Source organism: Pelmatolapia mariae, linkage group LG18 (genome assembly GCF_036321145.2).
Source record: "Pelmatolapia mariae isolate MD_Pm_ZW linkage group LG18, Pm_UMD_F_2, whole genome shotgun sequence".
Classification (NCBI taxonomy): Eukaryota; Metazoa; Chordata; class Actinopteri; order Cichliformes; family Cichlidae; genus Pelmatolapia; species Pelmatolapia mariae.
This window is the reverse complement of record NC_086243.1, coordinates 18,973,471-18,991,641: the sequence shown is the minus strand read 5'-3', so window position 1 is coordinate 18,991,641 and position 18,171 is coordinate 18,973,471. Positions and strand designations below refer to the sequence as shown.

Sequence of the window (18,171 nt, the reverse complement as noted above, 5' to 3'; positions counted from 1 at the left end):
GTGGAGTGAACAACGCTTGAGTGTTGAAGTTGTATCTCTAAACCTGTAGGTTTTTTCTCTTGCAGTATAAAGCACATTGAGGCAACTGTTTTTATGTTTTGGCACCATATAAATAAAACTGAATTGACCTGAATTAAATTGAAATGTCAGTACATAGTACATGATGCAATGTTACCAAAAATAAAGAAGTTATATGATCTACACTATTGGCGCTAACACATTAAAATAATACTTACATTTTAATGCATCAATACAATAGTATCGTTATCTGAATATCTGGTTTCTTCTTTTTGTCGTTCAGCAGCACTTAAACCAATTCCTGTGTGGTTTGAATGAGTGTAAGTATTTCTGGTGTACTTTAAATAAATTTGCACTATGCTCTAAATACCTTAAATAATGTTTGCCAGTGCTTTTATACAAATAAAACTTCTGAATGCAGGACTTTTAACATGAAGTGTGGTATTTTTAGAGCGACGGTACCTTGTTTACTGACTCTGATGATGAGATTAGGGGTTTTTTTCCACCACAGCTGAATTTTGCCAACCTTAAAAAAAAACAAAACTAAACAAGCACAAGACAAGCAACGATTAAGCCTCAGCGATCGTTATCTGACAAGAGATCACAACAACAATCTGTAAAAGCCGTACTCTAATGTTAGCAGAGCAGAACGTGCTGTTCATATTCACATGAACAACACCCTTACAGGAAGCATGATCCATTGTGAACAGGTGAGTGGGCAGTTGTCATCATCAGACAGGTAGCCAGGTTAAGGAGTGGCACTGACTGCTTGCGTCACAGCTTGTAAGTGAATAATCCCTGCAGGTATTTCCGCTTGGGCCTTGGCCCACTTAAAACAAGGCGTGGGAGGTGGGAGGAGTCAAACTACTCGTTGCAGGAATTATGGGGGTGGTTAACCCCTCGAATGTCACACAGGAAACTGATAAGAGGAATTTTACCAGACAGGCTGCTCATCTAATTTCTGTTTTTTTCCACTTTGGCCTGGCCTGTAGCTGTTAACATTAGACTCAGAGAACGTCCACTTTTTCTTGCTGTTATGATGTGCTTTTATACAGGCAGAATACTGATTGATTTAAACGGTCAACCCCACACATAAACAAAAAAAGATTTTAAGATACACGCAAAAATAATGCTTTGAAGGAGTAAACGGTTGTGGCTGAAGAGAATAAAACAGGGAAGGAGAGGTGCTAAAGCCAGAGATCCTCTCAAACCACCATGTGTTTTCAATCTCAGGCCTCTGGCTCCCTCCACTCTCTACTCCCAAATGCTCCAGAAAATAATCCTACTGTGTTTTTTCCCCGGCTTGCTGGAAATGACCTAACTACTGCCAGGAAGAGGAATGCGAAGCATTCCCTGGAGCTGTTTGTGACGTCAGAGCGCTGAGGAGGCCCCTGCGCTTCCGCCAGCTTGGATATTCCAGATCAACCCAAACTCCCAACAGCTGGAGTCAACTGCTACCTCGCTCCAACTCCCAAACAATCCCAAAAACAATCCCCCCATGTGAGGCACTGCTCTTCACATCTGGCTCTCGAGTATTTACTATTGTAAAATGAGAACACCAAGTTTTTACACTTAAAAACACACATTTGTACAACTTGAAAGATTTTAGGCGTGTAACTTCCAGCAAACCTCCTATTCAATGTCTTCTGAGCTCCTTGCCCTGCATGTACTGTGTCACTCGTGCATTGAGTAATTGCCCGCAACAGTGTATTTTGCTCTGTAGGTTTTGAGCGTCGGCCAAGAGATGATTTAGAAAGAAAAACCAAAGATAGGGGGAAAAATGGTTTCACTGACCGATATAACTCCCCAAATGTGTCACCCAGTCCCAGTGCTATTTTAGACATTAACAGAAAACATGCTCCAATTCTTAAAATTTAATTATGTGCCTATTACAGCAGATATAATTCATCCATTATTCCATTAAAAAAAATATATAACAGAGGTTTTTCTTCTGTCGTTCGATCATTTGCTTCTCAGTGTGAGGATTTTCTTCTTCTCTGTATTTTTTGATATTTACATGGGACCTCTAAATTTAATCAAGTACCCTCCTGCACCACATGCCCAAATTCAACCACATGTGCCTAATAATACAAGAGTTAAAAAAAAATATTTAGGACATTTAAAAATCCATTCATTGTTATGTTAAATCATACAATAACATAAAATTATGTACTTAAAAAAAATCCTCAAAATTTGGTCCAGAGTTAATTCTCTTCACTGTATTTTTGACCTTTGCACATCATAACAATGGCTGCAAACTGGTTTTGACACAATAGGATCATCTTGTATTCACAAGTGTACATGTCTTACAGTTTTTTCCCCACACACCTTGCCTTTATCTGTACTAAGACACTAAGTAGCAGGGCTGGTCAAGGCCAAATGTACCAGTTTACTTCACCAATGTAAACTATCTGCCCGTTTTAAGCTCTTAATACTTTGTCGGTTCTGTCTGAATATTTGTGGTCTGAAGTTTAGTTTCAGCTCGGTCTCCTTGTTTGTACCGTCACAAATCAGCCATATTTCACACTTCAGTGCTGCATTTTCAGGTGCATCAGAGAAGTCACAGCTGATGTAAACGCTAAAAGCTTTCCACTGGTAAATGTGGTGCTTTTTTGTGGAGCAGTTAAAGTAACTATGATGTGTTAACCACAGACTGAGCACATCTTCACTATCAGTTTAAGTGGTGCAGTGGAAAAATAAAACACTGCTTACAGCTGCTCACAGCACAGAACTATTAACACCACAGACAAAATAAACAAACAAACTCTGCATTATTCACAGTTCAAATTAAACCTTATTCATCTTATACTGAACTCTGGTGTGTTAGTGGGCCTCAGCTTGTCTTCTTTTTAAAACGAGTTGTTTGGGCACTGGTTTAGCCCCCTGGTTGAACAGGCGGCCATATTTCTTAAGGTTGAAATGTAGCAGCTTGGGTTCGAGTCCTACCTACGGCACTTTGCGGCGTATTTTCTCCCATTCTTTTTTTGTCTACTTCTTCACTCCTGAACTGTCAAATAACCCAAAAATAAATATCTTAAAAAAATAAAATAAGCTGTTTAGTTCTGGGTAAGGCCCAGCTTTCTTCTGATTGGCTGTCCCTCATGTTTGAACAGCAGCTAAGAGAGTTCTCTACGCTCGTTTTCTGACTGATACCACCATAGTAGGAATATCTGCTCTCAGTGACATCACAGAGAGCTAAAAGTAGAAAAAACTGGTGCCACCTGCAGTCCAAGGTTTTGGCTCACTGGAATTATTCTTATATACACTGACCCTTTGAAACTTAAGGCATGTTTAATATGTAACTATAACTTTGTAACAGAAAATAATGAAAGGGGTCAGCTTTAAAAGTGTGCCCTGTGCTCCATCTGCTCACCATGGTGGATATATGTGGATGATGTCACTGGGTGCAGGAATCAGCTGTGCAGCTGTCTCTCTGTTGAATAACACCAACATACGAGCGCTCTCCTCAGAGACCGGGTTAATGTGTTGGTGGCCGTCTCCGGGGGGTTGGTGGTGCTTGCAGTGCGCCAACTGCATGCTGCACTCCTCATGAACCTCCAGCACCTCAAGCACCAGCACGCCAGCCCTGTCCACTGGAGATCAGAGCAACAACAACAACACAGATGTTTAATGCTTGTGTGTGTGTGTGTCTGTGTACACAGTGTACTCATGCTCTCTGTGGGACTCATTATGCATTATGAAATTCTTTTTTAGCGTCAGAACAACTTGCACTGCATATCTGTAAAGCCGTTACTGACTCAGCCTGAGCTGGATATGAGACGCAGTAAATCCCAATGGATGACTGCACAAATATTTGGAATTTTACCACAACGCTGGCTGCTTGGCGTGAACTATAAAGTCCACAGAGATACTTAAGAAGAGCAAATCACAACGATGCCCTGCAGCTGTAAACCAAAGCGAGATAGGAGGGAGACTTGGCATCATGAAAGCGAAGTGTGTAAACTTGATTGCATTGAATTGTTAAAATTGCAGAAGAGAAGGGGCAAAGTCAATGCAGCTCATTGTGTGTGTGTAGGTAAGTGGCCAGAGGGGGAATTTTAATATGATACGAATAAATCAGATCAAGGAGACTGCTGGAGAGGTATTAGGTTTTAACAAGCATTTGTCCAAACATGAATGTTAAGTGGTTCATTTGTGCTCTGTGCATTGAGATTCCAAATAACAAAATCATTACAATAACACCCGGCAGCACGCCAAAACCGAGAGAGTACTCGAGTCCTCCTCTTGACCTGCAAATTCAATATTTTAGGAAACAACTCAACATCTGCATACTTGTTTTATTGTGGGGTATTTATCTTACAATATAAAGCGCCTTGAGGTGGCTGTTATTGTGATTTGGCTCTATATAAATAAAACTGAATTAAATTAACCGTAGATAAGTCACACACCATCACAATCAGATGTCACAGAACAGGGCGATCCAGTCTGCATCAGTGTTGTTATTGGTAATTATGTGTTCACCAAAATATGAACGAAACCACTGTCAAGTCACTGCCTGGTTTTGGACTTGGCATTTGAAGTTTCAGCGTTATCATATTCAGATGAAAATGTGGAGTCCTAAGTTATCAGTTAAGGCTGGCAGGCTTCACTCATTTACTGGACTTAAGCAAATGACAGACATGTTCCTTCGAGTTACTGGAATTCAATTTTATTTAATTAGCACCAATTCACAACAACGGTTACCTCAAGGCACTTTACACTGTAAAGTAAGGATTCTACAATAATAGAGAGAAGACCCCATTGGACAACCATCTATGATCAAGCACTTGGCAACAATGAGAAGGAAAAATTCCTTTTCAACAGGAAAGCACCTAAAGGAGAACCAGGCCCAGGGAGGGGCATCAATCTTCTGTGTGTGGTTGGGGGTTGGGGGAACAGCAAAAGGACAACAACAACAACTTTTGCGACACTGCTAACTTAAAGTCTAACCGCATTCTGAGGCCTCAATATTAATGTTTTATTCACAAGCAGATTTCCACAGTCGAAACCCTAGTTTGTATGGAAGCCACCAAATTATCTGCAAACCCTCGCCAACTACTGACCGAATGGCGGTGAAATTTGTAAAGAGTGCGACACAAACCGGGAACAGACTGTTTGCCTTAAAAGTGAAAGTAGCACCTTTTAAAACGTGTTGGTTTCACGAACATTCTCCATTTCCAGTTTGCGTTGCACTTTTTCAGTTTTCACTATTGCTCAGCAGCTAGCTAGCACTGTCTGCAGAGAAATTCGATGTGTGTCATGCAAACCACGGGCAACAAAAGCAATCACAAGAAGGTTTTTTAATGCGGTACCGTCTTTGTGACCAGGTTCACCTAGCAACAGACAGCAACCTCCAAGAAACACTCGCCAATGAGTCGGGAATACACATTTTTTTCCTTTTGACCAGAAGTTTCAAGGGCATCGCAGACAAGTGTCTAGGCCTATGTGACTGAGGCCTTAGCAACCTGCATCCATTACCTGCTAAATCTTCCTCGGCTGAACTCTACCACACAGCATAGGATTTACCAGATAAATGCCATTAAAATGCTCCGAAAGGCACCAACTACACAAACGTGGTGGAGAGGTGCAAACCAGGTCTTCACACGTGTCAGTCAAATTGGCCATTCTGTGAACTCTGAGCCTTATTAATATCCAAATGTATGAGTCAGAAAGAAGATCACTCCCATATATTATATATATATATATATATTATATATATTATAATGAAGGAAATTATTCAGAGAGGCCAAAACTGCCTTTGTATGAGGCTGAAAACATGACTTTTAATGCTACTTAATTGGTGATTCCATGAGGACTGTTTGGCCTGGAGTTTGCAGGTTGAGTGTAGTAGATTCAATTGTGAAAAATGTTCCGGAAAAAGAACATTTTGCACCAAAAGATATATATTTTTATATTTATAAAAATCCTGATGTCAGCCATGTGACATTAATGGGTTGAAAAGACTAAACAAACAAAAGTCTTTGTGCAAAAAAGACAAAAGAAAGATCAAATATTGATTAGACTTCGAAACCAGGTCAAGTCAAAATAAACTCCTACATTTCAACCCATCTTCGTAGCTCGTTACGCTAGTCAAACCATCGACTGACCACAAACTCTAAGTTAGATCAGGTGGGCGTTTTCATTTTCCACAATCAACTGTCACCTCTGAGTCAATGCTCATGTCCTATTACGAGGAGATACTTAACAACAAGACAATGCAAGTGGTTTGGTACGCCGCGGAAAGGAAAAAAAAAAAAAAAAAAAAAAAGGTAGGCAAGCAGCTTCCTGTCACCTACATGTCGAGTTCACAGTTCAGCCAGCATTTCCTCAACGTGGCCCCTAAGTACAATCACATGTATGGTAAAAAGAAAGAAAAAAAAAAATCACACCTTTCAGCCAGGCTTCATCCCACTCACAAATCAAAGTTCACTGTTAAACTTTAAGTGATGATTCACAGGTTTATGTGTGCATGATCCTGGTGTGATCTGGCAGAGGACTCGTGTGACGTGGATCACCTGTTGTGGTTGTTGCTGCCGAGGAATCAGAGACGGACTGGTGCTTCCAGAAGCTGATAGCTGACCTCTGCCTGCACTGAAGTCGATTCAGCCTTTCTGCCAGACCTCCACTGCGAAACACACACACACGCACGCACGCCCCCCACCCCCACAGAGGTAGATGATGTAATGTGATAAACTCACAGAGTGCAAGCAGTCTAACCAACGCACAAGCAGAAATGTTTATTTCAAAGTGAAGTAAAAGATTTTCTGATGCATAGAACCAGCTGTCAAAGACTACAGAAAGCCATCTGTCAGATTTGGTGGGCTTAGAGATTGCAAACGACATTTAGCACCCACATTGTGCCACCAGGTGTCCCTTTCATCATCAGTTCTGCCGTGGAAACATTGTCACCAAAGTCTGTCTATCACCTGGCTGCAAGCAATACATCTTGCTTTGTTTGTTCGTATTGTGAAGCAATGCACTATCACACATATTATACGCTCAGGTGCAATTTTTATCAAAACTAACACCGTCCTGCAGAAACTAACTCCATGAAGGCTGCAAAGACCAGTGCGGTTTGTTGAGCGTCACTGATAGAACTTTATGATAATTTTGAAGGCTCAACTGTGTGAGGTTAATGTTATGTAACTTGACTGATATCGAACTTCTATAAAACTAAATTAGGTGCAGTAATATGATACACTCATATGCTGTGTATCAGCAGAGGTACTAGGCATTTAAAAACAGTGGACTGGAACAAAATTCACACCTTTGAAACTTTCTTCTCTTTTTGGCAGAGTCTTCTGGAGTCTTGGGTTGTCTATTGACTGGTTTCTGGGGCGTTTGCAGCATCGCCTGAGCAGATCTCACCCAGTTGCTGATTGACTTTTTGCTGCCCTCACCAGTTTGAAGAGGAAAGATCTCAGAGTCCAGTCTGCTTGAAGTCACTGGGCTGCCAATATCCTCTCCATCAGACACATACCCTGAGATCTCAAGCTCTTTAACCTGGGAACAAAGTGAGCATTTGATGTGAAGAACAGTTCTAATTTTGTAGTTTGACATTCTTGAATGAAGACGTTAAAAATGTTCAACTGCAGTCAAATGCAACTGTATGTTATATGCTGACATCCAGCTCCACATTTCTATTCTAGGACTCTAAACATGCTCTGAATGATTTACATCTCAAAGTAACCCTTATTTGTCTCGGTGCAACCTCTCAAAAAAACTTCATACTAGAAACTGCCAAGGGTTCATTTTGAGCCCCTTGGCATTTTAAAAATCCTGTAGGTTTGTTAAATTAAAACTCAATCATCTCATACTTTCTGCCATTTTCGAAAATTGGCTTATTCATCAAATACTCAATTTTGGGGTGTGTGCGATCAAAAGAATTAGGACAACTTTTACCAAAGCCGCTGTGGGCGTCATTTTGACCCCAGAGAAATTAGTGTAAAACCACTACTGCAGCACAGCGTGTTGCTTAGAAACATGATTGTTTTACACACATTGTGAGGTTGTGTGTAAAGCCTGCCACAAAACGAGTTACAGCTAGCTAGATGTGACTGATAAATACATATGGAGAGTGACTGGAGTTAGATAACCCATGAATAATTATTGCTGGGCACATGATGAGTTGGAGCAGAGCGAGGAGTGTGTGACCGAACAGGGCAGGTTGCTGGCTGTGCAGAGCAGCCGGGGAACTGTAGCTGAACTGAACAGAGAGTCCACAGTGTGGAGAACTAATCCGAGCAAACAAAGTAAATCCAGAGCACAGCAGCCAAACGACTTCTGCCCTGAGCAGAAGAGCTGAGCAAGTGAAGGTGCGAACATGATGGAGCAGTATGGACGCTGAATGTGAAGCTGTAGGTTTGGTGATCGGAGGCAGATGTGTAGGAGATGAAAACTTTCACTGCTTTTCTACTTTTACAATAATTATTTAAAATTTGTTTCTTACGTTTTTTTGTGGCTACCTGTGAGGTCAAATTTAAAATGTAGGCAATCAGCTGTTCAGTCTCATTTACATTTACTCTAATGTGTATTTTTATTTCACATTCTGTAAGAAAATGCTGTAAATCATTAATAAAACTAATAAAACCCCTTAAAATGAATATTTTTGTTTGTTTGTTTTATTTGTTTATCAAGAGATTATACAAACTTATATACATTGTATGCATCTTACATGACATATTTTCTCAAACCTTAAATACTTGTTTTGTCAAATCTTCCTTAATATTATAAAAATTAGATGTAAATTAACAACCTAGCCTCTTCAAGAAATGATGCCTTTGCTATTACTGCTGTTGCTACTGGGGTCAAAATGACCCTCCTAGTGTTAAATTCCTTCCCCTTTCTTCTGATTGGCTGACCCTTGTAAACAGAAGGTGTCAGCAGGTGAGTGAGGCTGCTGCGTTAATGACCAGGATATCCTCTCCCTATACAGAGCTGAAACAGAAAAGCTGTCTGAAACAGTGTTTAAAGCAATCAGACGTCTAAGCTTATTGCTTGCACATACACTCATTTCAACAATAGGAGCACCCATCCCTATAAAAGTGTAAGTGTGTATATTATATATAAAGACAAAAAGTAACGCTTTTAAAATGGTTCATTGATCTGTAACATATTCATGAGTAATTAATAATTAATAAAAACAATAAAATCAATATCAAAAATCAAGAGGATGATACACCAACATGCAGTCAGGCTGATTAATTGTCAAATTAGTGCACTAAACAATCTTTCTTGCTGTATCATTGCTGGCTACACCTGAAGGAATCTGTTCTCATGGAAAAATCCACGAGAAACCTGAGTTCCTGTCATGTGCAGACAAGACCAGCATACCAGGCCCTGTCAGCCAATATGCTCTCTTCTTTGAATCAACTTGACCCTGCTAGGCAGCGTGCCAGCAGACGTCACACTCCAACCAGCTACAGAGAAAAAGGAACACTATGTTCCTGGCCCCGGCTCAAAAATGTTTTCACCCAGCACTGAAAGCATTATAAGTACACAGCTCTACGCAGCCTCTTCCACTCACTCAAGTTCTCCTGAACAAACAGTAGTAAAAAAGTTGTTTATAGCCCTTCTCGAGCTCTAATGTGGTGTGGGTGGTTGACCCTTTAAGCGCCGATGTCGGTGGGCGTCGGACCGAGCAACACACTTCATCTGGGAAGCAGCCATCCCCTTTGGCCTTGAAGCGCGGAGTTGCCTATACAGCTCCGCCTGTCCTCTCTTAGCGGCTAGTACAAAAACACAGAAATCTGGCAGGGGCACATTAAGTGACTCAGCCATGCATTTATCTGGAGTAGTAAATTTTGCCTAGGATTAGGATCCTTCCCCCCTCCCCCTCCCATATCCTGTTAGATCCGGTTTGATTTACAATTGGAAATGTGTAAGTGAGCTTTCCGGGCAGCAAATAAAAAGTCCAAATAGGCCAGAACATTCTGATATTCTAATTAAGTCAATATTTACTGTGCATATACTAAATTGAATCATACTGATAATCGGATGCAAGAAAGCTACGTACTATTCCTTTCAAATATGCAACATTTGATCTGCCAAAACTACCCCGTGCACATATTTCAGTGCGACTATATTAAACTATAAAAGTAGGACTCTAAAGGCTTCTTTCTAGAGGCCCTCTGACCACAAGCCTCCTGTTTGTTGATCTTATATTTTTTTGACCCCAAAGAGCTGATAACAGCAAATTATAAGTGTGACAAGAGGAAGTAGCTGGGGTCTGCGGGACTGATGTTAATCTCTCGTCAGGCTTCCTCTCGATATATCGAGTTAGTGCTTTTTGCAGCCTCAATAAATGAGCGTAAGCGGCAGGCAGAGGCTATACCAATACCGAGACAAATGATCACCGGCTTCAATCTGACCCATCCTCGTGTTCAACGCCGTTCTCACAAACCGCTATCTAGTCAACCGCATTCATTCAGTTTTGCCACAACCTGCTGATCTTTTTGTTTTTTAAATTGTAATATGTGCTCTAACAACTAAACTGCATGTGTGTGGTCTATGAGCTAAACACCGTCACCACTCCTTGTACACTCTCACCATGCCAGCCCTGCCTTCAACAAACAGTGCCTCTGAATGGCTTGTGAGCGGGAGCAGTCGATCCACTGGGGGGGGGATTCGGCGCTCACAGTGAAATTGTTTTATTACACCGTCTGATGGCTCAGTTTGCATGAATTATGTTTTGGCTTTAAAAAAAAAAAGACAAACACTTCAAAAATATTTAATTTACTTTGACAAAGTACAAAAAAGGAGTGCAAATCTGCACATCTATAAACCAGAAAGGTTTAAATATTACTCAATAATTTCCATTTTCTCTGTGTCGCAGATCTACAGTGTTTTGATTTCTATAAATAACACGAGTGGAAACTATGCAATTCTTTACATATTGTACTTAAAGAGAGGCAAGTGCTTTTTTTTTTAAGTAAGAGTTTCATGTCACGCATAAATTAGCCCCAGTGTTCAGATCTACTTTGCCCTTCACATTAAACCTGTGTTTTACTGCTGCCTCAGCTTCTGAACTTTGACAGAACATAACCTGAATCTAGAAACTACTCTGGTTTGAGCCTATGGGGCCTTCTTAGGAGATTAAAACATGGCTGAGACAATGCTCCACCTAGTGGTTTCAAGGCTAAACATTCAACTGCAACAAACTGAACAAACAATTACTGAAAAAAAAAAACAACAACTTTGAGATGAACACTAAAATATAATATCTACATAGTATCTTACAAGAACACAGGCTTTCATGCAGCATCTGCTACAGCTGCAAACAAAGCCATCAGATTAGCAGTGAACACTATTCTCCAGCAGGACGCCAGAAAAGTTGTTAAAACACACAGATGAGCACTTCTTAGACAAATGCATCAACTGGCAGTCAGCTGAAAATTAGAAACACAGTTGGTAATATACTGGATTAAGTTAGTAAGAGCTTAGGAAGGCTTATAGCCCCACCTAGTGTCCCCTAACGCAAACAGCACTGATCTACAGATCAGTGTGCCTCATTATGCAGAAAACACTTTCACGGCACAGATAGTTTAATGCTTACTTACATCTTCAGTTTTATAAGGGAAGTCATTTGGCTTCTCTTCAGAGGAGTCACAGTCTGAGATTTGTTGCCCACTGTGCTTTTCAACATCTTCCTGAGACTCATCACCCAGATCGCTGTCTGTGTCAATAACAGGAAGGTCATCTAGGAATGAAAGAAAGAGCTGTGCTAGGGCTGTAAATTTTATCTTATGGCGTTTATCAGGCTATAGAGATAGCTGAGCTGTTAACATATAACAGAAGTTTATAACCTTAAGTCAATTGCTTTTACTAAGAAAAGTCTGGAAATGGACCACAAAGTAGATCGAGTTAAAGGAACAGTTCAGCTTTCTAAGAAATTAGTTAATTTACTTTATTACCCAGCGTTACAGATAATAAGCATTTTTTTTGTAAATTTGCCTCTGTACACCAGCACAGTAGGTTGAAACCAAATAATGAAAATCTGATTGAAGGCCACACTTTGAGCTTTTGATTCAAGGGGTTTAACGAAAGTGGCGCATTAACTAGTCACGAATTATAGCCAATACTACACTTAGTCCAACTAGCCCATTCTTGGAAAGCAGGAATGCACTGATCAGCTCAGCAACACCAACAGAGCTGAAAAACAACAGAAGATAACTTTCTCGAGGAGTAAGGTGTATCATTGTTAAAGTTTACAATAAAGACGTGCTTTCACTTTTTGCACAATACTCACTCTTTTGCACATTTCAATTGCACTGTTGTGTCTGTATCGTTCTGTTCTCTTTGGTGTTGCACTGTTTTTGTTGTGTTTTTTGGCACTTTTTGCACATTGCACTTTATGTAGTCCTGTGTTAATTGTCTGTTATATGTAGGGATGGGTATCGTTTAGGTTTTATCCGATACTGGTGCCAAACCGGTACTTTTGAAACGGTGCCGGTGCTTAAACGGTGCTCGAACCAGTGCTTAAAGAATGGAGAACACAAACTTTGTCCAAAAACCTCTCATGTTTAGCTGTTTTTTTGTAAAAAGATAACAATGTTAGCCTTTTCTGCAGTTATAGGGCATATATGGTATCACTCTTGGCTGGAAGCAGTGCTTAAACAATGGAAAAAACACAAACTTTGTCCAAAAACCTCTCATGTTTAACTGTTTTCCACTTTTTCTTTGGTCATTTTAGCCTTTTTGGCCAGAGTGAAGGGAGTATCTGCCATCAAATAAGAAGACAGCCGCATGTAACTACGACGATGTTTGCTACTTCACCTTACATGCATTAATTTAATAACGTGGTTAGCCTACTCAACGTAAATTACACACGAACAACATTAAGCTACTCGCCCAGAGAAGAACGGCTGCTGCTGCCATCACCATCCGTCATCATTTCTGCTACACTGGCAGGGCTAGGGGCCAGGACTCTCCTCTTCGGGTTCTTGGGGGATGTTGCTAACTCCGGGTCCGATAACAGGCACCACACCCGCAGTTGATGTGCTGCTCGGTGTGAGGTCTTGCAGCAAGCTATCAAATACGGTGCATTTCTCAGCTTTTAAAAAAACGCTATGCGTCGCCAGGTGTTTCATCAGATTCGAGGTGTTACCTCCTTTGCACAGTATCAACTTAAAGCACTTGTTGCAGGCTGCTCAGTTTGCATCTTTTGCTGTGAAGTACAGCCAGACTTTTGACTGCTTCGCCTTGGGCATTTTTAATCTGTAGCTCTGCTCTAAAAGAACGTACGTACCTGGGCCTACTATCCTTGCAAAGGTAAAATGATTGTCTAGAATCCAAAGTGTATGACATCTCAGGGAAAAAAAAAGCACCGAAATAAAGCACCAAAATGTGCGCTGCTTTTCGGTCTGGTTACTACCGTTTATCTCAGAACTGGTACCCATCCCTAGTTATATGTCATATGTAGCACCATGGTCTTGGAGGAACATTGTCTCGTTTCACTGTGTGCTGTACCACTGCACATGATTGGAATGACAATGAAGCGACCTGACTTGACTTGATAATGACCCAAAACATACTGCAATAAGCAATCCAAGAGCAAAGAAACGGTTGTCACCTGATCTCTACCGAATAAGGGATGCTTTTCAGTTATTAAATAAAAAAACTGAAGGCAGAGAAACCCACAAACGAGCAGCAACTGAAGGTGACTGCAGTAAAGGCCTACCAGATCATCTCAAGGGAGGAAACACAGCATTTAATAAAGTCCATGGGTTCTAGTTCTCAAAAAGTCACTGACTGTAAAGGATTTTCATCTAAATATTAAGAACAACTTTTACATTTAAATGTTATGTTAGTTTGTCCAATTCATTTTCAGCTTCTTTATGCTTTTTTGTCATAAAGACTAACACAAAGAAGGAGCTAGTTTGACCATAAAGCACCTCCAAAGGTCAGAAACTATTTGTTTTGTCATTAAAAAATTGACAAAAAAAGGAAATATTTGAAGATCTTCTTTCTTTTTTTTTAAGGTGAACTTCAGTTAGAATTACCTGAAATGTAAAATTTCTCCCTCAGCAAGTCACAACTTAATTTTATACCTTTATCAGTGCTGAGCATGAGCAGTGCTCTGCTGTAAGACTGAGTGGAAGCTGTGGGTCTCCCTCGACTGTTACACTGCTGCTGCCTCTGTGCAGTAACTCTGGATGGATGCTGCTCCTGGGTCTCATCATCAGGTTGCTCAGAGTCACTGGAGCTCCACGCAATGTTCACTGGGTCCTCCTCACGGTGAGGGGAACTGCTCTGAACTGGGAAACACATACAGAAGGGGACAATGCAATGTTAGAATTGAATCACTATGAGGTGCTTGTTAAAACTGGAGACTTACTTCTGAAGACTATTGAAGAAATTACAAGAAAGCTTGCCTATAAGAGTTTTGTCTGTGCTGAAAAATAAAGGTGGTCGTATAAATACTGACTTTCTAGCTTGTTAGAATTGTACAAACTCAGATACTATTTCCATTTAGGTTTGCACGTTTTAATAATTACTATAAATCAAGCACGCCCCGTGTTTTGTGTTATGTGCGTATATAATAGGTATTACGTTAAGAGAAACCCACTTAAAAGTGATCTTCAGGTGAAGGTGATTTCGAGATTGACCAATACATTTAATCTGTAATTAATGATGTAATGATTCATTAAATAAGCAATGATACAGAAATCAATATGAAAAGTAAATTTCAAATGATAACTACAAATATGCAAATACGACAAATATATTAATAACCCTTTTTAAACATTTACATTTCAAAAGACGTGTACAAGAAACTCACCGTTTCCACAGACTAATTTCAATTTAGATTAAGAGCACACACCCCTAAAGTGTTTTCCAGTCAATAACAAATAAGTATGATTTTGTATTTCAAAGTAAAAGAAATGGCATATATGAGCTCTTTTTCATCTGGAAAGCTTCAGAAAGCTATTATAAGGAAACTTCCTGTTTCTACTTAGTAATTGCCCTGGAGTAATAGGATACACCCTCACAGTGTCACCCAGTCGAATTGTGCATTTCAAAGTAAAAGCCCTCTGAAACCTCATACATTAGATATTTGTTTTCTGCTGGAAAGCTTCGGAAAGCTATTATAGGGAAGCTACCTGTTGCCACAGACTAATTATTTTATAACTGCTGTACCTATTTCCCATTTTCCTAACAAACGTAAAAGAAATGAGTGGGACCTGACTTGTGAACAGTACTGTACACTTAAGTATGAGGTACTTACAGAGTATTAAAAGTTGTGAGGTTAGATAGAAGATAGAAAAGTCTGAGATGGACCACAGCAAGAAAGGCCAGCAAACTGAGCAAGATACCTGCAGCAGACAACTGTTTCAGCTTCTTTAGAGCAGATAGTTTTCTTCCTGATGACGGAATGATCTGCAACAAAAAAACAGAAGTCCCCAGTATGAACACAGTTGGAGTAGCAGGGTGATAATGCTAAGAGATGGACGGAAAGCAGCATAAATAGGGATCAACGGAAAGTTGATCTTTATCACCTTTGTCACCGGACTATCCAAAAAACTGTCTCCACACTTCTCCCAGCTCTTAGCGGATGACAGGGAAGAGAGCGAAGAGGGCTCCCTGCCCACTTTCGGGAGAGCATTTTGGATATCATCGGGAAAGAAAACGCACTTTATGTCCCTGGAGTACCTTTTACGCTGCAGAAAATTAATAAAGAAGTAAAAGGGGTTAGCTTAATAATAATTTTTTTTAAAGCGTTTAAAGGTTTTTGCTAAGATAACCCTGCTGGAGGCTATAATGATACTTTCACCTGTATTTACTCTGACAACCGAATTACAAATGACAGTGGATATATTTGCTGTTATTAATAGTTAAAATATGAGTCTAGTAACACATGCCTGGCTGGTAAACCCCTTTCAGCTGTGGGCGGGCAAAACCGGATAACATGGGCTGCTAAAGCTAACTAGCTATACTCCATTGAGTAGCGTTAACTGGCTAGCTAGTTACCAGACTTCTTACCTTCCTGGAACTCATTGAGAAAAAAAAACAGTCAATGCAGAGTTACTGAAGTGGTCTGTGTGCGTGTCCCCAAAGCGTCATTTGCAATATAATATATCTTGAACCCATCTTTGTGAAGTTACCGGTGTTTCCTCCCTCACTAGTTTGCTACGAGCAGGAACAAACTAGTGGCGCTAACCCTATCTAGAGGTGCGTTTCATAATTCACCAGCGTGGACCGGAGGCGGATATGGGTGAGATTCTCACACCAAATCACTCCAACCAAAGCAGTCAAGTGCTAAAGTTATGCCTGTAAAATTTAGATTGATTCATTTTTCTTAATACAGTTTTCTTCTTGAGTTTGCTTTTCTGCACTAGGCTGAACTGCACAAGTTTAAATACGTACCAAAGGGTATATCATTCTACTGGTACAGGTAAAAGTCCAAAAATCATTACTACAATAAATATACAGGCCAAGTTACTACTCTTTATAAAGAGTCATATCACACTGTTATTATTATTTTTTATCATTATTATTATTATTAATAATAATTGGAATTGATCTATGGTGGAAGCCTCTTTAATGCGTTTCTCCTTTTTGCAGGGCCCTTTATGCCTCAGTCTCCCATTCATACAAAGAATTTTAGAGTAGCCCAGACATACATACAAACACTTAAGCACTTTCACACATATTCACACTCCGATGGCTGCATCGGAAAGCAACTTGGGATCAATATCTTGCCCAAGGATTTCTGGCGCGCAGAATAGAGCAACCAGCAAACCACCAACCTTCCAAGTAGTAGATGACCTGCTCTACCTTCTGAGCTACAACCACTCCCATTTTGAATCCAATTATTGCACTTCTTACTCTTCTACTTCTTACTACTTTTTTTTAAATGCTTTAGTTATGTATTATTCCGAAAATTAAGTGGATTATTATAACTCAAGCTACTAAGCAACACAGGGGCGATTTTAGCCCATTTTTGGGCACCCCCAAAATGAATCAAAGCACCCCCCAAAGATTTCTTACTTTTTTTTTTACAGTATTTGCTGTTTGTGGGACACACTACTAAAAATATAAAAAGCGTACAGTACGTAATTGAGATGGAACATTTTAACAACAAATGTATAGATAACCCCTCCTCCCTCCCAAAATGGTTTGTTCCAGCTCTCCCCTACTCTGGCTCTGGTGCCCGAGACGCAGCAGAGCGGAGGTGGAAGCGCCTGCCTTAAAACAGGACATATTAGATGCATTTAACCCTAAGTTACTCTTTATATAGTTAGGTAGGAGTCAGGCCATGTTTCTTTTTAGCTGAAAAACATTACACCAGGTAACCTGCTGTGTTGAAAACGTGTTTTCCGACGATGTTTGCTACCCTACAATCCGTCCTGCTCTGTAGTAAATATTTGACCGTCCTGTTGCTCCCATTGAAATGTATACAGCCTATTTAAAATCTAAAACTTAAAATTGTCCATAGCCTGCTGTTGTTGCCACTGTCCTGTTTGAAACGGAATGAGAGAAGCTGGTTATTTTGTCATATGTGCCGATATTAAACTCAAGGTACTAACTAGCTAACTGACTGGATTCCCATTAACCTTATAACTCCTGGTGTGTGTGTGTGTGTGTGTGTGTACAGAGAGACAGCCAGGTTCATATAAGATCAGATCAAATGATCCATCAATAAAGGATAATGTTGGATCAGTGTTTCAATATTTATATCCTTTATTAGATGTACATGTAGTTTGGTTATTTGCCATTTGGTTGAAAGTACACTGAGAGAGGACTTTTTTTTATTAGTGATCTTAATAGTATTTTTTTTATCTAATTGAATACGATTTATTTGTGTATGATTGTCAGTCCAAAGAGGGAGAGAGGAAAGAGGGGAAAGTACAAGGTCAGGAAGAACCAGGTAAGAAAACAGACAGGGAATACTAACAGGCACAACACAAACTGTTAAACTGGCAAAGAAAAAAAAACGAATTTTATTCATACAGTCTGGAAGTTGTGTTCTCCCTATATTAAAGCTGCTATACAGAATCTGCAAAACAAACTGGGTTGTCAGCCCTGGCACTGCATTACCATATTGAGCTTCAGTCACGGTTGCCAAAAACTTTTTGAAGCTCAAGAGTGAGGCTGGTGCCATTCCAGATATGTTAACATTGTACAATCTTCTGGATAATCAGATCTTCCCCA

General features: G+C 40.1%; 1 protein-coding gene across 1 annotated transcript in view; it reads right to left on the bottom strand.

Moving 5' to 3' along the window:
- spidr (scaffold protein involved in DNA repair) overlaps nucleotides 1-16,168 on the bottom strand; it is a 45,930-nt gene extending 29,762 nt beyond the window's left edge. Inside the window, exons 1-8 of the mRNA XM_063462352.1 lie at nucleotides 16,000-16,168; nucleotides 15,516-15,677; nucleotides 15,333-15,396; nucleotides 14,067-14,273; nucleotides 11,577-11,716; nucleotides 7,286-7,521; nucleotides 6,534-6,643; nucleotides 3,392-3,611 (exon numbers count right to left, since the gene is read on the bottom strand). Of these exons, the coding sequence (XP_063318422.1) occupies nucleotides 3,392-3,611; nucleotides 6,534-6,643; nucleotides 7,286-7,521; nucleotides 11,577-11,716; nucleotides 14,067-14,273; nucleotides 15,333-15,396; nucleotides 15,516-15,677; nucleotides 16,000-16,014 (1,154 nt within the window). The 5' untranslated portion in view covers nucleotides 16,015-16,168. The remainder of the gene's footprint in view (nucleotides 1-3,391; nucleotides 3,612-6,533; nucleotides 6,644-7,285; nucleotides 7,522-11,576; nucleotides 11,717-14,066; nucleotides 14,274-15,332; nucleotides 15,397-15,515; nucleotides 15,678-15,999) is intronic.
- Nucleotides 16,169-18,171: the final 2,003 nt, after the last annotated feature.